This window comes from Periophthalmus magnuspinnatus, chromosome 16, assembly GCF_009829125.3.
Source record: "Periophthalmus magnuspinnatus isolate fPerMag1 chromosome 16, fPerMag1.2.pri, whole genome shotgun sequence".
In the NCBI taxonomy this organism is placed as follows: Eukaryota; Metazoa; Chordata; class Actinopteri; order Gobiiformes; family Gobiidae; genus Periophthalmus; species Periophthalmus magnuspinnatus.
This window is the reverse complement of record NC_047141.1, coordinates 1,097,127-1,124,634: the sequence shown is the minus strand read 5'-3', so window position 1 is coordinate 1,124,634 and position 27,508 is coordinate 1,097,127. Positions and strand designations below refer to the sequence as shown.

Genomic DNA, 27,508 nt, shown 5'->3' with positions numbered 1-27,508 from the left:
TCTTGGTCCAGTCCTGGTCTAATCCTGGTCCAGTCCTGGTCCAGTTCTGATTCAGTTCTGATTCAGTCCTGGTCCAGTCCGGGTTCAGTTCTGGTTCAGTCCCGGTTCCGTCCCGGTCCAGTCCTGATCCAGTCTTAGTTCAGTACTGGTTCAGTCCTGGTTTTGTCCCCAATGAGATCCTGCTTTAGTCGTGTTTAAGCCCTGGTTCAGTCCTCGTCCAGTCCTGGATCAGTCCTGGTTCAGTCCTGGTCTAGTCCTGGTCCAGTCCTGGTCCAGTCCTGGTTTAGTCCCCAATGACATCCTACTTTAGTCCTGGTTAATTCCTGGTTAATTCCTGGTTCAGTACTCATCCAGTCCTGGTTCAGTCCTGGTTCAGTCCTGGTTCAGTCCTGGTTCAGTCCTGCTTTAGTCTTTCAGGACATACTGTACATTCTTGGCCTCTGACAGTGTGTGTAGCACTGGTGCAGAGTGAGATAGGACCAGGGCCAAAGGAAACCCCAGACTGGACTGAGGGCTTGGACTGGAATCAGGTCTGAGGACTCACATAGTTATTTTTTAGGTTTTGCTACAGATCTTAGCAATGCTAACACCATATTTAGCATGATGATCTAAAGTAATTGCATGGATCATAATCAATACTGATAGAGACTGTGGATGATGGACCAGTCAGGCACCAATCTAAACATAAGCCAATCAGGTTGGGCCCTATTATTTATTTAACTTCCATCTATAGTTTTAAAGAGACATTTAGCTTCAAAGGCCAAAATGCATTTTTCTCCCACAGAGACATAAAGATCACATTTAAAGTAGTGTGGGCCATGCATTTAACCCTTGGGCTTTCAGTGAAGCCCCACTTACACATTACAACATCACCTCAATACAGGCTAGTGAAGCAACACTTAATTTCAGGAGCATTTAAAACCAATAAGCATGTATTACACATGCAATTAAGAGCAGCACAGATACTGTCAAAAATTTAAAAAGATTTAAAGATGCCAAACAAAAGGCAATCAAAATGACGCTATGTGAGCTTAAACAAGTCTGTCCAATAAACTGCACAATGTCGCTGTTTCAAATAAGACACCAACGAGACAATAACAAAACAAACTATTATTTGAAAATAAAGTAAACAGATCATTTACATTTTTGTCTATACAACAGCAAATAACTGAAAATGTGGCGCAGCTGAGATTGAACGAACTTTAGTGCAGTTTTAACTGAGGTGACTTCAATGCACCACATTATTATTAGCATTATAAACTCACTTTTTCATTGTGGAGCTCCGTCTCCCTGCGTGCCGCTGAGCTGCAGGTCCACTCAAGTGTCTCCAAACGTTTTTAAACGCACCGTAGCTTGTAAGTGCCCAGATGTACAACAACAGTACATATTTGCAGCATTTCTCAGAAGCTGTGAGCCACGGATACCGTTCATAGTTACTCGTCTGGAAATGACAGACAAACCCTTTTCCTTGCTGGGACAGGTTAGCTAGCGCAGGGGTTGGTCGACCTCTTCTCATAATAGCCAGGTTTTCATGAAAGGCCTGTCTTGAAAATGGCATGAAAAGTATATCTGCAACCAGATCAATCTCTTCTCCTCCTTTGGCCATTATGGATTAAAAATACAGCAATAGCTGTTGGTTTAATTTGACATTCTGTAAGCTGCCACCTTTCACACTGTAACAAGGGCCTATCCAATCACAGGACACGTACATGTCCAGTTTGCGTCTCTACCACAATAAAAAACATTGGAAGCCACTTAGCGGAGTGGATATGGAGATTAGAGAATATTTATGTTTACATATTTATAAAAATAAAATAAATCCACTTTTCTGATCATGTTTAGGCCAGCAGAGAAGGCCTTGCTGGCCCTGACGGCCCACATACACCAGACTTTACAATCAGGTACCGAACAAGACACATTGTGTCAGGATGTTTCTAATTCTAAGCCTAATTTAATAGTGTATTCATAATTAGACAAAATTTTAATTTTCATACCACCAGTAGTATCTAATCTTGATGATAAATAAGATATCAAGATCCCTAATATCTAATATGTCAACAAAATGAAGCAAGAAATCTAACCCTGGCCATACCCATTTTTCAGATCTATAAGTCTTAAATACCGGTATGTGAAATTTCAGCAATACTTACAATAGAAACGCAGTTAAAACATGTATGATTCAGCCTTGTTTCCTGCAGTGTCTTTTTATAGAACTGTGTTCCTAAACACATGACTTCCACTGTGATCAATACCATTTCTACTGCATAAAGAAGCACAATGAGCCACCTCCAATTCAATACCGATTTGCATGCGCTCACAAGTGGCACTCATTATGTTAAATACAGTTATTACAGCACCACAATGAAAAGTTTACAACCACTGCAGGTCTGAACCAAGAGCCAATCAAAGCTATAGTGTCTACACCCAGGGTGCAACTGCGACTTATATATGCATACGACAGACTAGTTCTGGTTAGACACAAGCAGCTGATGTGACATACGTAGAGGTAATTCCATAACTGTTACCTAGCAACAATAATGTAGACAAGGTCTAATTTTCACAGTAGTTCTGATTGGACTAATAAATATCAATTCCAACAGATTTATTTAATGAAATGAAGTTTAAAGTGTTAGAAAAGTGACTTCCACAATTTGTCTGCATTTTGGATGGAGTTTTCAGTGTTGATGACATAGGCAGAGGCATTCTGTTTTACAACTCAGAGCTACTTCCTGTAGACAAGGCAAGGCAAGTTTATTTGTATAGCACAATTCGTACACAAGGTAATTCAAAGTGCTTTACAGAATAAGAAAGACATTAAAATCACACAAATCAAAACATAAATAATCACCCAATCTGCAACTCTCTCACCCATTCGTTTGCAGCCTTTAAAAACTCTCTCGCACTTTTTAAACACTGTCTTGCTTAGTTTAAGAACTTTCCCATTACTTTACAAAAAAAACTTTCCTGTCACTTCTCAAATACTTTCCTGTCACTTTACTATATCTAATAAAAGTCCATCATATCATATGTTTCTTTTTTCATCATAAATTTACCATTAAAAAAGAAGAGTGCAGAGTAAAAACCTTTCAGTCGCATGCACAGCTAAACAGAACTGTTTTGAGCCTGAATTTAAATATTGTCAAAATAGAGTCTGTCTCTCATCTTCAGGAAGACTGTTCCAAGTTTTAGCTGCATAAAACTGAAACACTGATTACCCCATGTTTAGTCCTGACTCTGGGCACCAGCAGGAGGCCGGTCCCTGAAGTCCCTGAAGTGTTAGTTTTGTACTTTTCTTTAACTTCTCATTTCCACACAAAAAATAGGACCTATGTCATAGCAAATACCTATTTAGAACTAAATGTTTTATGTTTTGAATGGAAGCAACGCATCTGACACACAGGGATATGGAAAGATGGGAGGGCATCTGACACACAGGGATATGGAAGGATGGAAGGGCATCTGACACACAGGGACACAGAAGTATGGGAGGACATCTGACACACAGGGACACAGAAGGATGGGAGGGCATCTGACACACAGGGACACAGAAGGATGGGAGGGCATCTGACACACTGACCGTAGTAGGTGCGGTTCCACATCCTCCGGGTCACCTCCTCTCCCCCGGGCCGTGCTGGTTCATGGGTCAGACCTAATCCATGAATCTGATCCAGTCTCTGGGTCCGGTTTGGTCCAGTTTTGGCAAGTTCGGTCAGGGACTCATTCAGAGCGTGAGTGTAGAGCATCAGACCATCGTAAAACCCTCCAGCAATAATATTCATCTGAAAGAGAGTGGTAGAGCGGTTAGCTTCTCAGTAAGGTGGTTGTGGGTTAGACTCCCGGTCACTCAGAGTGGAGTGTGCATGTCCTCCCTGTGTTACTGTGGCAGAGTTGTTATCCTGTCTCCTCTCAATAAGGAGGTTGTGGGTTAGGTCCTACCCTCAGGCCTGGTCAAGCACAGTCTGGACTTCTGATTGAAGCTTGGTTTAATCCTGGCTCAGTCCTAGTCAGTGTTGGGAGTAACGGCGTTAAACTATAACGGCGTTACTAACTGCGTTACTTTTTCAGTAACGGAGTAATGTAACTAATTACTTTTCCTAGCGTCGTAACGCCGTTACCATTACTGACAATAAAATGTAGCGCGTTACTTTTAATTGAGTTCACGCTGCTCTTCATCAGAGTCTCTCAGCCGAGGAGCTGCTGTTGTGTTTCTGTGGTGAAAGAGGAGGCTGGGGTGAGATAAAAGGCTCGTTTGAGATGAGGCGGGCGCAGATACGACGCCGTCAATCGGTGCGCGGTGCATGCCGGTTAGTTTTGTGTCCAAGATGCCACCGACTTGCTCTGCTCACAGCAGATTAGGTCCGAGTTGTGTTTTGATCAGAAACGTGACTGTGTTCTCTCCAAAGAGGAACAGGCTCAGATCAGGTGATTCATATTTGAATACTGGACAGAGAATTACAGTGCATGGCCAGAGAAGGTTAAAGGTTTTGTCTTATTTTACATAATAAGTAACGTGGAGTAAAGTAACGCAGAGTAGTTACTTTGCCTAGTAACTAGTTACTTCTCCCAAAAAGTAACTGAGTTACTAACTCTTTTTGGGAGAAGTAACTTGTAACTATAACTAATTACATTTTTGAAGTAACTTGCCCAACACTGGTCCTAGTTTACGCCTGGTTCAGTCCTCGTCCAGGTTAACATGGCCAACAAGATGAATTCTCTGATAACTGTAACTTCACAAACTCAAGAGAACCCACCTGATCCGGCCACCTGTGGTACAGACCAATCACAGAGAAGTACCCAAACAAACTAGACCAAACACTGCGGTTCAGATAGATGTATTTGAGTCTATTTTCACAGGAACACCGTGTTATGTTTGTGCCAAACTTTCAGAGAGAAGCACTGTTTTTTGTGGAGGAAAGATGTCTGTGCTTTCCACCTTTTCCCAATCATTTTCAGCGAGAGCCATTCGGGACTGATGTAGCACATGTCAATTTTTCATGAGCCAGGCTAGGTCCTGGTCTCTGGTTCTGATTTAGATGTCTCTGATCCTGTTTTAGTCTAATTTTAGTCAGGTTCAGTCCTGGTTATGTCCTGGTTCAGTCCAGTTTTAGTCCTGGTTCAGTGCTGGTTCAGTCTTGGTTTAGTCCTGGTTCAGTCCTGGTTCAGTCCTGATTTCGTCCTAGTTCAGTCCTGGTTTCCTCCGGGTTCAGTCCTGGTTAAGTCCTGGTTCAGTCCAGTTTTAGTCCTGGTTCAGTGCTGGTTCAGTCCTGGTTCAGTCCTGGTTCAGTCCTGGTTTAGTCTTGGTTCAGTCCTGGTTTAGTCCTGGTTTAGTCCTGGTTCAGTCTTGGTTTAGTCCTGATTTGGTAGTGGTTCAGTCCTGGTTTCCTCTTGGTTTCCTCCAGGGTTCAGTCCTGATTAATTCTTGGTTCAGTCCTGGTTCAGTCCGGTTTTAGTCCTGGTTCAGCCCTGGTTCAGCGCTGGTTCAGCCCTGGTTCAGCCCTGGTTCAGCCCTGGTTCAGTCCTGGTTTAGTCTTGGTTTGGTCCGGATTTGGTTGTGGTTTAGTCCTGGTTTCCTCTTGGTTTCCTCCAGGTTCAGTTCTGGTTCAGTCCTGGTTTAGTCCTGGTTCAGTCCTGATTTGGTCCTGGTTTGGTCCTAGTTTAGTTTTGGTTTCCTCTTGGTTTCCTCCGGATTCAGTCCTGGTTCATTCCGGGTTCAGTCCTGGTTCAGCATTGGTTAAGTCCTGGTTCAGCCTTGGTTAAATCCTGGTTCAGTCCTGGTTCAATCCTGATTCAGTCCTGGTTCAGCCCATGTTCAGTCCTGGTTCAGTCCTGATTTGGTCCTGGTTCAGTCCTGGTTTCTTCTTGGTTTTCTCCGGATTCAGTCCCGGTTCAGTTCTGGTTCAGTCCTGTTTTAGTCCTGGTTCAGCCCTGGTTCAGCCCTGGTTCAGTCCAGGTTTAGTCTTGGTTTGGTCCGGATTTGGTTGTGGTTTAGTCCTGGTTTCCTCTTGGTTTCCTCCAGGTTCAGTTCTGGTTCAGTCCTGGTTTAGTCCTGGTTCAGTCCTGATTTGGTCATGGTTTGGTCCTAGTTTAGTCTTGGTTTCCTCTTGGTTTCCTCCGGATTCAGTCCTGGTTCATTCCAGGTTCAGTCCTGGTTCAGCCTTGGTTAAGTCCTGGTTCAGCCTTGGTTAAGTCCTGGTTCAGTCCTGATTCAGTCCTGGTTCAGCCCTGGTTCAGTCCTGGTTCAGTCCTCATTTGGTCCTGGTTCAGTCCTGGTTTCTTCTTGGTTTCCTCCGGATTCAGTCCCGGTTCAGTTCTGGTTCAGTCCTGTTTTAGTCCTGGTTCAGTCCTAGTTCAGTCCTGGTTCAGTTATGGTTTAATCATGGTTCAGTCCTGATTTGGTCCTGGTTTGGTCCTGGTTTAGTCCCGGTTCAGCTCTGGTTCAGTCCTGGTTCAGTCTTGGTTTCCTCTTGGTTTCCTCCGGGTTGAGTCCTGCTTCAGTCCTGGTTCAGTCCTGATTCAGTCTTGGTTCAGTCATGGTTCAGTCAGGGTTCAGTCCTGGTTTAGTCCGGGTTCAGTCTTGGTTTGGTCCGGATTTGGTCGTGGTTTAGTCGTGGTTTCCTCTTGGTTTCCTCCAGGTTCAGTCCTGGTTCAGTCCTGATTCAGTCCTGGTTCAGTCATGGTTCAGTCATGGCTCATTCTTGGTTCAGTCCTGGTTTAGTCCTGGTTCAGTCCTGGTTCAGTCCTCATTTGGTCCTGGTTCAGTCCTGGTTTCTTCTTGGTTTCCTCCGGATTCAGTCCCTGTTCAGTTCTGGTTCAGTCCTGTTTTAGTCCTGGTTCAGCCCTGGTTCAGTCCTGGTTCATTCCTGGTTCAGTCCTGGTTCAGGCCTGTTTTAGTCCTTGTTCAGTTCTGGTTCAATCCTCTTTAAGTCTTGGTTTAGTCCTGGTTCAGTCCTGATTTGGTCCTGATTCAGTCCTGGTTTCCTCTTGGTTTCCTCCATGTTCAGTCCTGGTTCAGTCCTGGTTCAGGCCTCACCAGTGTATCTTCTACAGTGTAGTTGAACATCTTCTGGGCATCCTCTTTCAGGTTCTTGATGAAGTCCCTGTACTCGGAGTTCTGCGGTTCTCTGTACGTCACAATCTTCACATTCTGAACCAAAAACAGTGCAAGTGCATATGAAGATTAGACGCCTAATTTCACAAAAACAAAGTTATCAATATATTTAAAGAGAGGGTATTTTGGAAAATAGATTTTTTTACACGTTCCCTCATCCTGACATACCTAAAGAGGTTTTAGATGTCATCCATGCATGTTTGAGTATTTTAGCGATCTCTCCTGGACTACCTCTTGGTTGGAAATTAAACTGGACATGTGACACACATAGTAACATAACTTACATAGTAATGTTTGATTTGATTTCAATGTACTTGATATAAAATCAAACATTTTATTTCTTGCCCCAGTACAGATATATTGCCCCAGTACAGATATATTGTAAAAGCAGCTGAAGTATTGTCTTTCCTAACAAAATCTGATCTTCAAAGGAGTGGTTAGTGTCTTTGAGAGTTGTACATCAGACTGGGGTCCTGAGGAGCTCTCTTGACATTGTTGGTACATTCTCTTATGGAGTGTTTTTTAGTTTTCGTAAAGCTATACTATTGTTTTATTACCAAGGATGATTTTCCCACTTTGTGGTCTGACGAAAGGTTCACAGCTGTTACATTAGCATTACCGTCATGGCAAAACTTCACACCTTTGAGAGTTCTGAAAAGCGCTTATAAACTCATCATGATGAATAATTGTGATGCTCTGAATGCATCAGGTAAGTGAGGAATAACTTTGGACCCCTCAAACTGTTTAAAATGAACCAGTTCTGTTTTTCACATCACATTTAATAAGGGCCAAAACCTGTCTAAATTGTGACACTCGTTACAATTAGAAAAATTAAAATAAGTGACAAAACTTTTGCGCATTTTGGATGGAATTTTGGCTGTTGATGACATAGAGGTATTCTATTTTACAACTCAGAGCTACTTCCTGTATTTGTGCACTCTCTCCTGCTCACTGTTTGTGAGCTTAAACGCGCTTTCATTCACCCATTCATCCATCAAGTGAAGAGTAAACCTGCTCTGACCTCTGACCTCTGAAGAGCCAGATGAACCAGAGGGACGTGATGATGGACAAATCGAACACGCCTTATTCAGAGCTGTCGTCTTTTTAATTAAACGCTCCATGTGTGAGTTTGCTTCAAATACAAATTTTACTCTCTTTAGTGGTCTTTAACAAAGTTTGAAATAATAAAAGATCAAGAGTAATTCTACTGCCCTTGTAACATTTTGCTTGTAACATTTTGCTTAAGCATTTTGCTTAAACATTTTTCTTGAATAAACGTTATATCTCTCTTCAGTTTCATGTTGTATCAAAGGTAGAAGTCTGTGGTTTTGCTGTACTTTGAGGTGAAGCTGTAGAGCCATTTGGATCCAAATATTAGATCAGAGGCAAATCCAGTTACTCTGACGTCAGCCATAGACTAGAATAAACATAATTAGACCAGGACCAGATCACAGCCAGAACCAGGTCTGAGCCAGGACCCTGCTCACAAGTTTCTGTCAGCCTGCCCCAGGGCAGCTGTGGCTAGTGCAGAAAATGGATTAATAATGCAATGTCAAAATCACTCTAAAGCATGCAGTGCTTTTGGACACTCAAAGAGACTTGACAATGCATTATTCATCCTCAATCTGCACCAATACTCACACACCACATTCATACTAGGTGGGTGAAGTGTTTTGCCTAAGGACACAACATTTTCCACTGTTCCCAACGGTCTCCCAACCCAGTTTTAATCAGGCCCAGCCCAGCTAAGCAGAAGAGATCAGACCAGATCAGGCTTTGACAAGGTTATGTTTGATCATTCTTTGAAAATGTTTCACAGCACCATCTCAATTCAAGTATCAATGATCTTTCAATCACAGGACATTCTTTCTAACCATTTTATAAGTATTTACCTCTCACACACTGAGGTTATATTCCCTCTCAGGTTCTCAGGTGTTTTTAGCTCCATCCCCCTCAGGTGAGTTTAGCTCCTCCACTCTCAGATGAATTTAGCCCCTCCCCTCACCTGAAATGCGTCCTTGGCGATGACGTCCTCTTCGTCTCCTCGGGCCCAGGGCATTTTGGGGTCAGAATTCAGACTATCCCCGAACACATCGATGTAGAAGAAGACATATTGCTCATGGGGAAGATCAGCAGAACGGAATTCAACCATCAACTTCCTGAAGACATCGGGCATGCAGCAGATGAACATTACTGAGAGTAGAAAGAAGAGGGAGAGATGGGACAGGTGAAGGTGAGACCGTTTCAAATATGTATTTGCTTTTGAGCAAAGCAAAAGAGGCCGAGCAATCAACAGTTCATCAGGTTGAGTCTTTTTTGTCTGTAGAAATGTGTCCTCTGCATCTGCTCTTAGTCTGCATAAAGAAGTGGGCTAAGCAAAGACGACGTCACCCATATCGGCTCTAGGCAAATGAAGCCAATCAAGCTAGCAGTTATGGCTGCTAATCTGGAGCCAAGTTCCATATTTGGAAAACCAACCGCAAGTATAGAGCAACCAAAGCCAGCGAGGCTGTTGAAGGTAACATCCCTCCCCACCCACATCCCTAGTTAGACAGAAGGCGGACACTTAGCAAAGCTGTCAATCAAATCTGTTGATCACTACCTATTTGGAACGTGGCTGCTAGCAGGTCAGCTTTGTCCAGAGATATGTTCAGTCTTTTTCCATGTATTTGAGCAAAACGTGATTTATATATATATATATATATATATATATATATATATATATGTTCTCTGTGTACTTTCTGTCTGTCTGTTTTATTGTCAGAGAATAAGAAAGTGCACATTAGCATGCTAGTTGTTGTTAGCTTTACTGTGATGGCAAAACTCCATTCTTGTCCGTGTTGTGAAAAGCACTTATAAATTCATCAGGGTGAATAATTACAATGTTCAGAATGCATAGGGTAACTGCAAACTGTTTAAAATAACCTAGTTTTTCATGTTTCTTAGACAGTAAAATCGCCTTTAAACAAGGGGGATTTTACTTGTATGTGGTATTAAAAAGAGGGTATTTTACTACTGTGGGTTATTAAACAGGGGGTATTTTACTTCTGTGGGGTACTAAAGAGGGGGTATTTTACTTCTGTGGGAAATTTATTGCTAACACATAACATATTTAGATGACCATGCTTTTATTGTTTTGAAAATGCTGTATTCTCCAAAAACATTAACAAGTTTTATAAGTTTCAGTTTTGTTTTTAGTCTCCCCTCCCTTTGCTCCCCCACTCCCCCTTCAGAGCACTATCACAACACAATCAGCGTGCATGCCACTAATTACACTACTGCACATCGCATCAGGTTTGTGACATTGTAGTGTATTGTTTTGTATCATGTTTTTTAAATATATATATTTACGGAAAATGGCCATGTGAAAGCATGGGTGATGTAGCCTTGTGTGCCGAGCCTTGCACTGGCTCGTACTGCTAACTGTAAGAAGGATTCAAATAGGAGAGATGATACTCAGACATACATGGATGACATGTAAAACCTCTTCAGGCATGTTTTTGATGAAGAAACAATGTTATAACATGGTAGAAAGCTCCAAAAAGTTGCTTTTGCCTAATGTCCCCTTTCTTTAAAGCCATAAAGCGGAACATTTCATCACATTAGAAGAGGGATACAGTAAAGTTTGCGTGAGACCAAAGCTGTGAAAAGTCCAGGTCTCAGTGTGAGGCTGATGAAGCATCTGAGGAGAGGGCAGACAGGAAGTGGCTGCAACAGACAGGAAGTCCCGGTGATTAGCCTCCTGTGGCGCTAACACTAGGCTAATGCTAACAGATCTGGCATGACTGATTAGAGCTGATGAGAGAGTCAACTATCAACTCTTATGTCCCCGTGTGTCAAATGCCCTTGCCGCCAACTTTATCCCTCTGTGTCCTATATATCTGTGTGTCAGATGCCCTCCCATCCTCCTGCATCTCTGTAGTGTTAGTCTGAGACTGGGGCTGGTCAAATGTCTCTCGTTAATCTGCAGACGGGTGGTGTGTCACATGCCCTCTCAGATGTTGCAGTGGTTGGAGTCATATAGCGGGAGAACAGACCAGAGGGAGACCAGAAAATTAGTATGAAAGTATAAAATATAATAAATCGCAAAAGAACACGAAGAAGGCGGAGACATGAGGCTTTCCTGAGTCTGCAGTTCTGACTACCACAGAAACCTGAGATGCTTCCTGTCAGACCAGAGAAAGAATCAATACTGAGATAAGAGAGGACAGGAGAGAGGAGAGAGGGGAGAAAGACGAGGATGGGGGGGGGGGGGGGGAGTACAGACAGGCCAGGAGGGAGGAAAGATGAGAGAAGGGGAGGGAAGAGAGGGAGAGAGGAAAAGAGGAAAGTGGCAGAGGGAGTGGGGGAGAGGAAAGCACAGAAAAAGAACACAAAATGATCATCATATTGATTTTTTTTTTCAGACTCAGGGTCTTTAAAAACACAAAAACTGTGCTGGTAGGTCAAAACCTACACAGGCTTTAAATCTGACATACACACACACAGTGCTTGTGTCTGCTCTATAGTTATAATGATCCACAGGTGTCATAGATTATGCTATAATTTTAGACATTTAAAATCACGATATTAATCTAAAACAATATTATACAATATTTGATATTCATCTATTTTAAAAATAAAAGAAACAAGTCCACTGACTTCCGCATTAGAAAACTGCGGTGTCCAATGGGAGCTGACGTCGCCGTAAACGTCATCCCAACAAAGCAGCACATGCTGATGGCACCCCCAGTGGATAGTTGCACATCACACTAGAGTAGTACTTTTTTTTTTTTCATTTGTACCAAAATGACGACGCGATGCTGCCGAATCCCACGAGTATCACTGATTAAGAAAAGAAAACTGGAGAAGGAAGTCTGTACGTCACAGTGAGCGTATACATCACAGTGGGCATATACGTCACAGTGGGCGTGTACCGGTGGAGGTGAAAATAGGGATCGATCAGAGCAATGACGTCTTGAATACAGGAGTGACATGGAATCTCCCATAGAGTGATATAATGAGCCTTTGCAGCTGATGTAATCAGCATTCCCTGTGAGGGCATGATGCTAACTGTAGGGATGCTCTGTCTTGTTTTAGCATAATCTGACCATAAAAAGCAGATTTAGCTGAACTACAGTAGGTGAGCTGATTTGTGGTGTTAAAGAAGTCCCTCCCAAATAACACTACAGTTACAAACTAACGAGGATTAGCCAACACTTTTCACAGTTAGTCACTTTTCCCTTTTTGTTGAAAATGAAACTCCTAAACAGGACCACCATTTGACACGTCCACTCTCTTCCCCTCAGTGTGGGGCGAGCGAGCATTCAGCGGAAATCAATTTTAATGATGCTTTCTGCACATCTCCTCGCATTGCTCTCCTTCTATTCTTCCCTCTTTCTTTCCTCTCGTTCCCTCTATCAGTGTCACAAACAGACAGATATAAAGTGTAGATTTCAGAGCTCCTGCAGAGAACAACGGCCCTCCTCATTATAGGTCTAAACTACAGGGTGAGCAGACAGAATGAGAACTCATGGAGACACAGGGAGGGCATCTGACACACAGGGAGGGCATCTGACACACAGGGAGGGTATCTGACACACAGAGACATCTCAGAACATGTTTGTAGAGGGCTAAACTACAGGATTAGCACACAGACAGGGACACAGTATTTGAAGTATTTTTTTAGTAATAGAAGAGTTTTTTGCATATGAAAAGGTATTTAAATGTATAATGGCGTTGTATTGTTATTTTTGAATAGAATAGGCGATGTGTGCTGAGGTGTCTTGCCTTGACACAATGACAGAATGTGAACTGAACCTCTGACCTTTGGGTTGGTGGGCGAGTACTCTAACCACTGAGCCAGTAAAGCCAAATATTGAGATTTGATTCAGTGCCTCAGCTTTGGGCAGATCCTTGATCGAAATGTTTTTCTGTGGAGTGATATCAGAGCCAGTCCACAGCAAGCTTCAGGCTAGACGACTTAATTAAAGTGTGATACTTGTGGAGAAAGAGCTCGTTAAATGATCTGGACACCTGCATGGTTTCACAGACTATAGTTACAGACCGGGAATAAAGGACTGAACCAGGACTGAACCAGGACTGAACCAAGACTGAACCAGGACTGAACCAGGACTGAACCAGGACTGAACCAAGACTGAACCAAGACTGAACCAGGACTGAACCAGGACTGAACCAAGACTGAACCAGGACTGAACCCAGGTCTTCCTTGTGCTTAAATTGTTTTTGCATTTTGGATGGAGTTTTGGAAGGATTCTGTTTCACAAGTCAGCACTTCTTTTTTTTAAACTTTTTTTTTTTACTTTTCTTTTCAACTTTTTTTTTGTCCACAAACTGCCACTTCATTGATGTAAAACTATGATAAATTTTTTTTAGCACAGATACTATCCACCAACCTGTTGTATGCACTTTAAATCAGACCTACTGAGCTTGTTTCTGCTCTATAGTTATAATCTATGGGCATTTAAATCACAATACTCATCTAAATGACTTAATAAAGCAAATACGCTGATTTCCGTGTTAGAAAATTGCGGTCCCCAGTCGGGGCGTCACAACAAAGCGCCGCATGTTGTCGGTGCCCCCTATGGATAGCTGCACATCACGCTTTTGTCATTTGTACCAAAACTACTACGCAACTGAAGGAGGAAGTGCGTACACCACAGTGGGCGTGTACCGGTGGAGGCGAAAACTGGGTAGATCAGAGCACTGATGTCTAGAATCGAGGAGAATAAAGATTACTCAACATATACAAATCTCTCCAAATACAACTTTAGAGGGTTAATGAGAAGGAAACGTGGTTAAAAGCTCTAAAAAGCCCAGTTTACCAAATAGTTTTGCTTGAAGTTGATCAGACTAAGCTTTCTCATCTCTGTTTTTCTGTATCAGTGGCTCTAGTTGCTCCCACATGCTGCAGTCAGACTTCTCTTTAAATATTAATCTTTGTGTAATAAAACGTAATTGGTTTGGCTCAGTGCACATGCTCTGCTCCGTGAGGCGTAGAGGGAACAGCGCTGCCTGGGAATCCACAGCATCAATGTTTAACTGCACCAGATGGACGAGAGGCAAGAGACATTCAGCAGGTGCAGAGGAGGGAGGGTGAATATATTATATGAAGGAGGAAACAGGAGGCCTAGAGGAAGACCAAAGAAAAGTTTTAAAGGGAGAGGGTCAGATGGAGCAGAGGATGCAGAGGCGAGGGACAGAGGAGCAGAGGATGCAGGGGAGAGGGTCAGAGGATGCAGAGGAGAAGGTCAGGGGAGCAGAGGATGCAGAGGCGAGGGACAGAGGAGCAGAGAATGCAGGGGAGAGGGTCAGAGGATGCAGAGGAGAAGGTCAGGGGAGCAGAGGATGCAGAGAAGAGGGTCAGAAGAGCAAAGGATGCAGAGGAAAGGGTCGGAGGAGCAGAGGATGCAGAGGACAGGGTCAGAGGTGCAGAGGAGTAACACAGCACAAACTATTGTCTGTCAAGGACTCAATCGATAAAAGAACACTATCAAATGTACTCAAACCTTTCAGATGTTTAGATGGACTTTGATTCAAGAGTCCTATCTCTTCCACTGTCTCCCTGTGTGTCAGATGCCCTCCCATGCTGCTGAAATGTTTAATATAGTGGCATTCTTATCAGGCAGAGTTGGATTGGAAACAGGAAGTTGGTTTGTTTTGGGCGGGTCTGACCTCTAACCTTTGTGAATGATTGACGAAGGGAGTCGCGTCGCCGTGGGAAACCGCTCTGGGTGCTCACACTCGAGTTCACCTCAGCGAAACAACGTCAACAAATATGTGAAGGAATGCAATGAAACATGGTCTAAACCAGGTCTAAACCAGGTCCAAAAAAGGTCTAAATCAGGTCTAAATCAGGTCTAAACCAGGTCTAAACTAGGTGTAAACCAGGTGTAAACCAGGTGTAAACCAGGTGTAAACCAGGTGTAAACCAGGTCTAAACCAGGTCTAAACCAGGTCTAAACCAGGTCTAAATCTCCTTAATCTCTCTTCCCAGTCTACAGTAACTATCAGATAAGGTTTAGTCCTGATTCAGTCCTGGTCTAGTCCCTATTTTAGGCCTGGTCTAGTACCTGATTTAGTCCCGGTTTAGTCTTGTTTAAAACTGGTTCAAACTTGATTTAGTCCTGCTTTAGTCCTCAGTTTAGTCCTGCTTTAGTCCTGTTTTAGTCCTGTTTTAGTCCTGCTTTAGTCCTGTTTTAGTCCTGCTTTAGTCCTGCTTTAGTCCTGCTTTAGTCCTGGTTTAGTCCTGCTTTAGTCCTACTTTAGTCCTGCTTTAGTTCTGCTTTAGTCCTGTTTTAGTCCTGTTTTAGTCCTGTTTTAGTTCCGCTTTAGTTCTGTTTTAGTCCTGTTTTAGTCCTGCTTTAGTCCTGTTTCAGTTCTGCTTTAGTCCTGGTCTCTCTCACAGAAGGCCCATGTCAGAGCTCAGTGGTTTTACTGTTATGGCAGATTGTTTGATATTCAAACATTTGAGACGTTTCAGTCCTGTTACGGACATGTTTCAGTCCTTATATGAGCATGATACTCAGTGTTTTTGTGCTTCTAGATTGTTCTTTTCATGTCAGGAGAATGCTCAAACTTCACTCCTCATTTTGAATGTCAGAGGAGCCATGTTTCATCAGGGAAACATCACATCTCCACAAGTTTAACTCCTCACTGTTTCTTATTCCATTGTAATTTGAAGAAAAGCCTTTCTTTTTCTTAAAGGAATAGTACATAAGATTTAGTTTTTAAATGACATAAACATATCCTCTTTATGTCCCCAGGTACAATGTTCAAATCAAATATTGCTTTTTCTGATAACAGTTGTAAAGCTGATTTATTCTTAATACATAGCCAGATGCTCAAGGAGAACAGCCTGCAACTTGTTGTAGATCTATATGTGTGTGTGTGTGTGTGTGTGTGTGGGGGGGGGGGGGGTATGTATATGTATATATACAGTGGGGCAAATCTATCAACATGTGAAAAAAAGATCTTACACACCTGTTTATTTACAGTTTCTGTTTGTTGGCTAGGTCTAATGAGCTACACTAAGTGTGAATTGTGCCTGAATCATATTTTACATAATTACTTCAGGCCCCTAATGGGTGCTCTCACACTTACTGTATTAGCGTACTGCCTAGCACTATTGTTTTCCTTGTTTTATAAAATGTTTACTGTCTTTACCGTAAAACTTTTTTCCAGTGACAGGATTGATTTTTTCTTTTGCTATGGATCATACCTGGATGATTGAGGAATTACATAGACATGAATCAGTGCTAGTGCAGCTTCTGCAGCTTAGCACATGAGGCCTGTCCATATATTGAGAATGAGACACACTTGCATATGTGTCTATCTGCAGGTTAAAGCTCTGGACACACAGGGTCAGTTGTGACTGTAGTACAGTTTTATGACAGTAAGAGGCAGGAAACATACAGTTCTTCAACATTCTGAATGAGTTTGTGAAGGACCTGTGTTTTCTCTCCTGGTTCTAGTTTTGGTCTCAAATAAACTTCAACCCAAACATCTGCAAAATATTGTGAAACTCATTTGTGCAATTATTGAGAAAGATGAACAGCTAAAAGAGCTTGCAGCTGAGAACACATAAGCCAGGCCAAAAATCACACTTTTGCTCACCTCAAACCCTCCGCTCCACTTAGTTCAAGTTTAGACCTGGTTAGACCAAAGGACTAAATCAGGACTGAACAAGGACTAAACTAAGACTAAACCAGAACTGTTTACTGTTCCTGTGATAATTGTTTGCCTGCATGGTCTTGTTGTTCCTGTGATAACGGGATGTACCCCTGCATGGTCCTGTTGTTCCTGTGATAATGGACTTTGCATATGCATGGCCTTGGTGTTGCTGTGATAATGGACTGTATGCCTGCATGGTCTCTGTGTTCCTGTGATAATGAACTGTACACATGCATGACCCTGGTGTCACTGTGATAATGGACTGTACGCTTGCATGGCCTCAGTGTTCCTGGTATATAGACCGGACACCTGCATGATCTCTATGTTTATGTGATAATGGACTGGGTGCCTGCATGATCCTGTTGATCCTGTGATAATGGAGAGTACGTCTGCATGGTTTCTATGTTTCTAGTATAATAGACTGGACACCTGCATGGCCTCTGTGTTCCTGGTATAATAGACTGGACGCCTGCATGGTTTCTGTGTTCATGTGATAATGGACTGTACGCCTGCATGGTCCTGTTGTTCCTGTGAAAATGGACTGTATGCCTGCATGGTCTCTGTGTTCCTGTGATAATGGACTGTCTGCCTGCATGGCCCTGTTTTTCCTGTGATAATGGACTGTGCGCCTGCATGGTCTCTTTGTTCCTGTGATAATGGACTGTATGCCTGCATGGTCTCTGTGTTCATATGATAATAGACTGTATGCCTGCATGGTCTCTGTGTTTATATGATAATGGACTGTATGCCTGCATGGTCTCTGTGTTTATATGATAATGGACTGTACGCCTGCATGGTCTCTGTGTTCCTGGTATAATAGACTGGATGCCTGCATAGATTGTTTTCCTTTGGAGTCCAGGCCAGAGACATTTTCCTCACTCAGAAAAACACACGTAAAGTTCAAACCTTCAAGAAATTGGAGCTGTTCCAGCTCTGAATTTTAATGTCTCAATCACTTTGTGGTCACTGGGATATGTGCAAAAAGTATTTGAAGTTTTAGCCATAATTCAAGCAGAGGGCAGAAGAGTGGCCAAAAAAAATATGACTTAAATAGAAGTACAAAGTAGTGGTCCAAGTAATTACTCAAGTAAGAGTAAAACAAGTATTTGAAGAAACTACTGCTCAAGTAAAAATAACTTAAAGAGAAAACTTTGGGAATGTAACATCTGATTTATAATTTAAAGTGAATGTGAAAGACAAAACATGAAATAATGTACAAAATGTGGTATTTTCAAAGACACAAAAATAAGCCAAACTAAATCATATGTGAAAGAGCGCTACAAGAAACGCAAATGTTCAAATAATTTCAGATTGTTGACACAAAGCTATTGTCACTTACTCAGTGAGAAAAGCCAAAACTTTTACTCAAGTAAAAGTACTGCTACTTCCAAAAATATATTATATATATATCCATACAATATATTTCTCAAGTAAGGTTAAAAGTATAGGGTCTGAAAACTATTCTTAGAAGAAGATAAGATAAGTACTTTCTTATCAACAAGTTACTTGAGTAAATGTGATAAGTTATGAGCACTGCATTGGTCTGATTTATGAGCCATAAACATCAGGACTACAGCAGATCTCAAATGTCACGCAGAAAGTTCCATTTCAGATATTCCTGATATTCACCTGATTCAGTCCTTGTAGGTCTATTTAGGTTCAAATTTTTATTCCAGCAAATAAACGAGTTTAAACTGCAGGAGTCATCTGATGGTTTGAGCCATAGTAAAAGCAAAAGTCAAATTTGTCAACTGGACAAAAAGTTGTAGGAGTGAAGGCGTTTCGCTGCTCATTCAAGCCACTTCTTCATTTAAGAACTGAACATGTTTTGTTTCATACCTCGTCCCTCTGTATGTTACTCAAGATGTTGGAGTATATAACATATACGACATATATGTAACATGTTTGTTTCATACCTCGTCCTTCATTCTTTATGTTACTCAGGATGTTGGAGTAGTTGATGGGCGTCTTGTTCTCTTCAAACACCAGCTCCTCCAGAGTGACGTTGATGCCCTGCAGTTCTGTGTACAGTCCTTCGATGGCGAAGTAGCACGGCCGGTCGTCCACCTTGTTGTCGCTGAAGACGAGCATGACATGCTCTCTCCAGCCGAAGTGTTCACAGAGACGCAGCGCGAAGCGGCCCAGCTTCTTGTGGGTGGGCCCGGTATTGGTGATGGACGGGTACACACCGCCGTAGAAGGCCACAGCCGGCGCGCCCGCAGTTACCATGGGAACATCCCAGTGCCCAGCGAACAGCCCGACTGGCGACGCAGCGTAGGAGCAGCCGGGCCCGATGAATGCCCAGGGGTCATACCCCAGCTTTAGGTCCACCGCCATCAGAGGCGCCATGGACTCGGAGCAGATCCCGTGTTTGTCTTGACTTGACTTGAACACGTACGTGAGTAGGTGACCCGGGAGCAGCCGGGGGTCAGAGTTCACTGTACACACGGCTCGGTCGATGGCAGCGCCGATACGAGGCCACGCCCACGGGTACTTGGTGTTACTATGTGGCAGGATAACGGCCAGCGTGATGTTGGGTTTGGGGGGCTGGCTCTGGGGCTGGGTGTGAGGGTGGGGCGGGTGGTTGCGCGTTAGCCGGCGGAGTTTGCGACACTGAGCAGAGACGAGGAGGAGCAGCAGGAGAAGGGAGAGTGAGGGGCCTCGCAGGGGGCCCATGGTCTCAGAGACGTCAATTATTCAACAAGCTGAAGAGAGACAATGAGAAATGTCACAGAACAACATCGACTTAAACAGGACTAAAGCAGCACTAAACCCAGACTAAACCAGGACTAAACCAGGACTAAACCAGGGATTAAACCAGAACTAAACCCGGAATAAAACAGGACTAAATGTGTACTAACCAGGGACTAATCCCGGGCTAAACCAGGACTAAACCAGGGATTAAACCAGGACTAAACCTGGAATAAAACAAGACTAAATGTGTACTAAACCAGGGACTAAACCCGGGCTAAACCAGGGATTAAATCAGGACTAAACCAAGACTCAAGAAGGACTAAACCAAAATTAAACCAGGCCTAAATGAGGAATAAACAAGGACTTAAGCAGGAATAAACCAGAACTGAAACAGGACTAAATCAGGATTTAACTAGGACTAAAAGGGGACTAAAGCAGGTCTAAACAGCCTTAAATGAGGACTTAACCAAAACTAGGACTAAACCAGGACTAAACAAGGACTTAACCAGGACTAAACCAGAACTAAGCCAGGACAAAAATCAGGACTAATCCAGGGACTAAACCAGGAATTAAACCAGGACTAAATCAGGACTAAATCAGGAATAAACCAAGACTAAACCAAAATTAAACCAGGACCAAAGAAGAAATAAACCTGGACTAAATCAGGACAAAACTCGGGATTAAACCAGGGACTAAATCAGGAATAAACTAAGACTAATATAGTCACTGGTTGAGTCCTGTTGTAGGGACTACACCAGGACTCAACCAGTGACTAAATCAGGACGAAACCAGGACTAATACTGGACGAAACCAGGACTACCTCAGGACTAAACAAGTACTCAACTAGGACTAAACCAGGATTGAAACAGGACTAAATCAGGACTAAACAAGGACTTAACCAGGACTAAACTAGGACTAAAGCAGTACTAAAGAAGCACAAAATCAGGACTAAACCAAAACTAAACCAGGACTAAACAGGGCTAAATGAGGACTAAACAATTACTTAAGCAGGACTAAACCAGGACTAAACCAGCACTAAACCAATAATAAACCAGGATAAACAAGGACCAAACCAAGACTAAACCAGGACTAAACCAGGACAAAAATCAGGACTAAATTGGGACTAAACCAAGACTAAACCAAAACTAAACCAGGACCAAACAAGAAATAAACCTGGACTAAATCAGGACAAAACTCCGGATTAAACCAGGGACTAAATTAGGACTAAACCACGACTGAACTAGTACTAAACAAGGGACTAAACCAAGGACTAAATCAGAACCAAACCAGGAATAAACCAAGGACTACAGCAGGACTAAACCAGGACTAAACTAACCCAGGAACTAACAAGGACAAAATCAGTACTAAACAAGGACTTAAACCGGACTAAACCAGGACTAAATCAGGAGTAAACCAGGACTAAACAAGAACTAAACCAGGACTAAACCAAAACTAAACCAGGACTAAACCAGGACTAAACCTGGACTAAACCAGTACTAAACCAGGACAAAACTCAGGACTAAACAAGGGACTAAATCAGGAGTAAACCAGGGACTAAATCAGCACCAAACCAGTATTAGACCAGGGCTAAACCAGGGATTAAACCAGGACTAAAACCAGGACTAAACCGGGACTAAACCAGGGCTAAACTAAACCAGGGACTAAACCAGGACTAAATCAGGACTAAACCAGGATTAAACCAGGATTGAACCAAAACTAAGCCAGGACTAAACCATGACTAAACAGGGACTAAACCAGGGACTAAACTACAACTAAATCAGGATTTAACAAGGATTTAACCAGGATTGAACCAGGATTAAATCAGGACTAAACAAGGACTAAACTAGGACTAAACCAGGACTAAATCAGGACTAAACCAGGATTAAACCAGGTCTGGGCCTGGCCAGTACTTGGTAAAACAATTTGCCACAGTGGGATGCCTTGTATAAATGTGGTGTGTGCGTGTTGTTGGTTGGAGAGGTTGATGGTGCAGATTAACAGTCTCACTTCTGTCAGTCTGCCCCAGGTCAAATGTGGCTACAGCAGTATTTTACCACCATGGAGTGAATGAGTAATGGTGACTTTGAGTGAGCATCTGGAAAAGCACCATATAAGACTAATGCATTGTTATTATTATTAATGTTGAAGAGATGCAGATGACTTGAGCTTATACATGCAGTATAAATATGAAGTCTGCATGAATCGTGATCAAATTGAAATAGTGATCCGGCTTTTAGAAAATGGTGACATGACTTTATAATCATTCTGCTAAACTCACTGGATTATGAGTTTGTACTCACCTCTCCTTTTACGCTCAGGCCACATATTCTTCTGTGAAATCCACTCTCTTTATCTCAAATGGATAGAAAATTCTGGTTTTCAGTCTGGTTAAACTTTTGTTTTTCCTAACATTCCAAAGTCTGTCTCAGAAACAAACTGTTCATATTTTCTTGTTTCTTTAGTTTAATTCTGGTTTAGTCCTGATTCAGTCTTGCTTTAGTCCTGCTTTAGTCCTGTTTTAGTTCTGCTTTAGTCCGGGTTTAGTCCTTGGTTTAGTGCGGGTTTACTTCTATTTGAGACCTACTTTAGTCCTACTTTAGCCCTGTTTTAGTCCCGCTTTAGTCCAGCTTTAGTCCTGATGTAGTCTAGGTTTAGTCCTGCTTTAGTCCTGTTTAAATCCTATCCCGTATTCAAACTCCACTTAACATCTTTGAGCACATTTAAGGCAGATTTCTGTTTCATTCTCATCTTTCTATTGGTTTTTGCCTGGGTTAGTATTTTTATTATTGCTGTTATAAATAGAATCTATGCAAAATATGAATTTTAAATCCCCTTACCAAGATTTACAAAGAGCTCACATTTAAGTCACGGATTTTAGACTTCATTAAATCCAGGTTTCCAGTAAAAAAAAATAAAAAATTCGTGGATGGTTTCTTCTCACTGGTTTCAAATGCTTCAAAATTCCTCTAAAAATATATATTTTTTAAACAAGTTGCAAAAAAAATAATCCAGAAAAAATAAGGTATCCTGACATTTGTAATCCACATGGTTTAAGAAGAGACAGTTAAATCCACAGCGACAGGATTCTGGTCTGGTTAGCCATGGTTCATTTCTGCTTTAGCCTTGTTTAGTTCTGGTTAGTTCTGATTTTATTCCTAGTTTAGTACTGCTTTATTCCGATTTAGTCCTGGTTTAGACCTGGTTTTGGAGCCTGGAGCAGAGAGAGCCGCTGCTGTTGAAGGAACGTCTGCCCCTGAAGGGAACAGAACATGAGGGAGGAGCCAATGAGAGAGGAGGGAAGTACCTGGTTTAATTCTGATTTAATCTGGTTTTAGTCCTGGTTTAGACCTGGTTAAGATTATGGTTTAAAGATGGTTTAGTAGTCGCTGGTTTAGACCTGAGATTAGACCTGGTTTAGACCCTGGTTTAGACCTGGTTTTAGACCTTGGTTAGATATGGTTTTAAAGCTAGGTTATAGTACACTCCTCTGGTTTAGGCCTGGATAAGACCTGGATTAGATGTGGTTTCGACCTGGTTTAGACCTTGGTTAAGATATGTTTTTTTAAACCTGGTTTAGTCCCTGGTTTAGTCCTTGGTGTAGAAGCCCTGGATGAAGGACCTGTGTTTAGTCCGTTGGTATACTTAGTCCTGGTGTGTGTGTTAGTGTGTGGGGAGGATGGCCTGAAGCTGGGGGTAAAAGCTTTTAGTATCGAATCAGTGAAATTTGATCCCTCTGACTCAATCTGGACCAAACCAGGACTAAATGAGGACTAAACCAGGTCTAAACCAGGTCTAAACAAGGTCTAAACCAGGACTAAAGCAGGTCTAAAGCAGGTCTAAGCCAGGACTAAACCAGGACTAATCCAGGTCTAAGTCAGGTCTAAACCAAGACTAAACCAGGTCTGGACTAAGTCTAAACCAGGTCTAAACCAGGTCTAAACCAGGTCTAAACCAGGTCTAAACCAGGTCTAAACCAGGTCTAAGCAGATTTAAACCAGGTCTAAACCAAGTCTAAACCAAGTCTAAACCAGGACTAGACCAGGTCTAAACCAGGACTAAGCCAGGTCTAAACCAGGATTAAACCAAGTCTAAACCAGGACTAAACCAAGTCTAAACCAGGACTAAACCAAGTCTAAACCAGGACTAAACCAAGTCTAAAGCAGGTCTAAACCAGGACTAAACCAGGACTAATCCAGGTCTAAATCAGGTCTAAACCAAGACTAACCAGGTCGGACTAAGTCTAAACCAGGTCTAAACCAGGACTAAGCAGATTTAAACCAGGTCTAAACCAAGTCTAAACCAGGACTAGAACCAGGTCTAAACCAGGACTAAGCCAGGTCTAAACCAAGTCTAACCAGGACTAAACCAAGTCTAAAGCAGGTCTAAACAGGACTAAACCAAGTCTAAACCAGGACTAAACCCAGGACTAAACCAGGTCTAATCAGGTCTAACCCAGGACTAAACCCAGGTCTAAATCAGGTCTAAACCAGGACTAAGCGAATTTAAACCAGGTCTAACCAGGTCTAAACCAGGACTAGACCAGGGTCGAAACCAGGGACTAAGACAGGTCTAAACCAAGTCTGAAACCAGGACTAACCAGGTTTAAACTGGACTGTACCTAAACAGCAGAGGCCTGAGATCCAGAAAATAAAATTTTTGGCGAGGGTTTCATTCAAAAATTAAAATAAAACCGTAAAGTTCCATAATGACCTGGGATCCACGCGCGTTCAGCCTGAACACGTGAGGTGCTACACTGTGGCGCCATCTGCTGAAGCTCCTGACATATGACGCGTCAGAATCAGAGGAAGTTTTATTTTTTATTTTTTCGAACACAATTCACAAACAGGGAATGTTCTTGTGCAGTATGATGCGACATAAAGCCATTCATAAAACAGTAAAATCACACTCTGTATCACTGCTCTGAAATGGAATGAGACATTTATTTTTAAATAATTACTCAATGGATTTAGACAGCACCTGACCATGTCCACTGTCTCTGACCATGTCCACTGTCTCCGACCATGTCCACTGTCTCTGACCATGTCCACTGTCTCCGACCATCTCCACTGTCTCCTGACCATCTCCACTGTCTCTGACCATCTCCACTGTCTCTGACCATGTCCACTGTCTCTGACCATGTCCACTGTCTCCTGACCATCTCCACTGTCTATGACCATCTCCACTGTCTATGACCATCTCCACTGTCTCTCACCATCTCCACTGTCACTGACCATGTCCACTGTCTCTGACCATGTCCACTGTCTCCTGACCATCTCCACTGTCTCCTGACCATCTCCACTGTCTCTCACCATGTCCACTGTCTCCGACCATCTCCACTGTCTCCTGACCATCTCCACTGTCTCTGACCATGTCCACTGTCTCTGACCATCTCCACTGTCTCTGACCATGTCTACTGTCTCTGACCATGTCCACTGTCTCTCACCATGTCCACTGTCTCTGACCATGTCCACTGTCTCTCACCATGTCCACTGTCTCTCACCATGTCCACTGTCTCTGACCATGTACACTGCCTCTGACCATCTCCACTGTCTTCTGGGCCTCTACACCAGACATTCCTAAACCAAGACTAAAAAAAATTTTTTTATCAGGACTAAACAAGAACTAAACCAAGACTAAACCCGGACTAAACCAAGATTACACCTGTACTAAACCAAGGTTATACCAGGACTAAACAAGAACTAAACCAAGATTAAAACTGAAGTAAACTCAGACTAAACCAAGACTAAATCTGAACTAAACTAATATTACACTAGGACTAAACTAAGATTATACCGGGACCAAACAAGAACTAAATCAAGACTAAACCATCCTAAAATAAACTTGGTCTAAACCAGGACTTATTTTTAGAAGCATTTCATAATGAGTTGAAACCAATAAAAGCACATTTTGTCAGCAGCATTCTCAGAGTCATTTGGAGAAACACTGAACATGATTATTTATGATACAAAGCAGTTTGAATAATTGAAATCCTGCTGAGTGAACGGCAGTGCACTGGTCTGTCACACATGTGAATAACACATGAGGTAGATATCACTGTGAGATGAGATTTATAAGAAAAAAACAAACTGTCAAAATCCCAGTCCGCCTTGTGTTCTGTGCTGTATTCCCCCTCCCTTCTGTGTCAGAGCCTGGAGCTGGGCGGAGATTCGTGCTCCTCCCATGCACACCTACAAGCTGCACCTGGGAAGGACAAGGGGCCCGAGGACCTGACACTCAGCGCCAGATTGTCCTCATGTTACTTTTCACTAAGTTGGATGTTTTTTTTCTCCTCGTCAGATCCTGCTCCCTGGACCCGCTCAGCTCCTCTGCCTCTGACCCAGCTCTCCACGACCGGTATGAACCTCACACCCTCCCATCCAGTTCGACCGCACGAATTACCTCGACTACGGCACACAACCCTGCTCTCAACTGTCTGATCCATCTACCTTCATTTGCATATTACAATCTGTAAATAAACATTGTTAAACTGTTACCTGAGTTCTGAATCTTTGGTCCCCCTGCCAGTCGTTATGACAGAATGATCTGGCCAATATGGACCAATCAGACTCGGGGCTGGATCAAACGCTACTCGTTTTCGCATCACAGAGTTATATCATTGAGCAACACAAACAATATCAATATCAGCCAGGTCAGTCAGTTTGGCCCTCCTCTAAAAATATCCCTTTAAAGACAGATTCTCAGAAACTCTCTCCTTGCTTTTTGGGGCCCTTCATGATAAACAAAAAAAAAAAATCACGTGACCAGTCAAATCGAGGCCTCGTTACGCCAGAAGTGTCAGATACATGTCGAGCTACAGTTTCAAGCTGCTTCGCGGGAATTTTGATGCGGGTGGCTTGTAATTGTGTCAGAGCTTTAAAAGAGTCTGAAGAGGAGGAGATTTTGTTGACACAACACTATACTAGTTATTCAATAAGGGAAAGTTTATCTTAAAGCAGGTAAGATACAACAAGCTATTGCCACCAAAAAGAGCACGGTCATGTGCATGGGAGCACTTTGACTTAATAAGCCAGAATTTACAAATACCTTATCTCACATTTCCCCCACTCACACCCCTGACACCTTTTCCAAAAATGTTCCAATTTCAGAAAAACTACAGTTGCACAATAACGATCCCAGTTACTTCCACATCATTTTATTCTCCAATTTTTCCAAAATGCCTCTGTAGCTGCAAACTCTTTAGTTGGCCAAGTCAGAGTAAAACTAATACAAACATATAAGTATAGGACACAAAGACACCAGTTTGAAAAGTTGTTTTTTTTTTTATTAGAAAGTAGCCATTTTATTGGTATAGCACATTTAAAAACATGAGTTCCGCCAAAGTGGGAAAAGCAACTTAATTTAAACACAAGTTGACACAAAATAATGTAAAACAATTTCATAATAAACAAGTTATAAGAGAATAAAAATAAAATGGAAGTGATCAAATTCATCCATCCATCCATCCATTTTCTTCCGCTTATCCGGGGCCGGGTCACGGGGGCAGCAGTCTAAGCAGGGACTCCCAGACTTCCCTCACCCCGGACACGTCCTCTAGCTCCTCCGGTGGGACCTCAAGGCGTTCCCAGGCCAGCCGAGAGACATAGTCCCTCCAGCATGTCCTGGGTCTTCCCCGGGGCCTCCTCCCGGTGGGACATGCCCAGAACACCTCCCTAGGGAGGCGTCCAGGAGGCATCCTAAGCAGATGCCCGAGCCACCTCAACTGGTTCCTCTCGACGTGTAGGAGCAGCGTCTCTACTCCGAGCTCCTCCCGTGTGACTGAGCTCCTCACCCTATCCCTAAGGGTGCGCCCAGCCACCCTGCGGAGGAAACCCATTTCAGCCGCTTGTATCCGCGACCTTGTCCTTTCGGTCATTACCCAGAGCTCATGACCATAGGTGAGGGTAGGAACGTAGATTGACCGGTAAATCGAGAGCTTTGCCTTTGGACTCAGCTCCTTCTTTACCACAATGGACCGATACAGCGACCGCATCACTGCAGACGCTGCACCGATCTGCCTGTCAATCTCACGCTCCA

The 27,508-nt window shown here is 42.8% G+C and overlaps 1 protein-coding gene across 1 annotated transcript in view; it reads right to left on the bottom strand.

Moving 5' to 3' along the window:
* The window catches only part of LOC117383418 (atrial natriuretic peptide receptor 1-like), a 70,859-nt gene extending 48,477 nt beyond the window's left edge, over nucleotides 1-22,382 (bottom strand). Inside the window, exons 1-5 of the mRNA XM_055227927.1 lie at nucleotides 22,312-22,382; nucleotides 18,697-19,485; nucleotides 9,114-9,301; nucleotides 7,031-7,144; nucleotides 3,578-3,779 (exon numbers count right to left, since the gene is read on the bottom strand). Of these exons, the coding sequence (XP_055083902.1) occupies nucleotides 3,578-3,779; nucleotides 7,031-7,144; nucleotides 9,114-9,301; nucleotides 18,697-19,456 (1,264 nt within the window). The 5' untranslated portion in view covers nucleotides 19,457-19,485; nucleotides 22,312-22,382. The remainder of the gene's footprint in view (nucleotides 1-3,577; nucleotides 3,780-7,030; nucleotides 7,145-9,113; nucleotides 9,302-18,696; nucleotides 19,486-22,311) is intronic.
* Nucleotides 22,383-27,508: the final 5,126 nt, after the last annotated feature.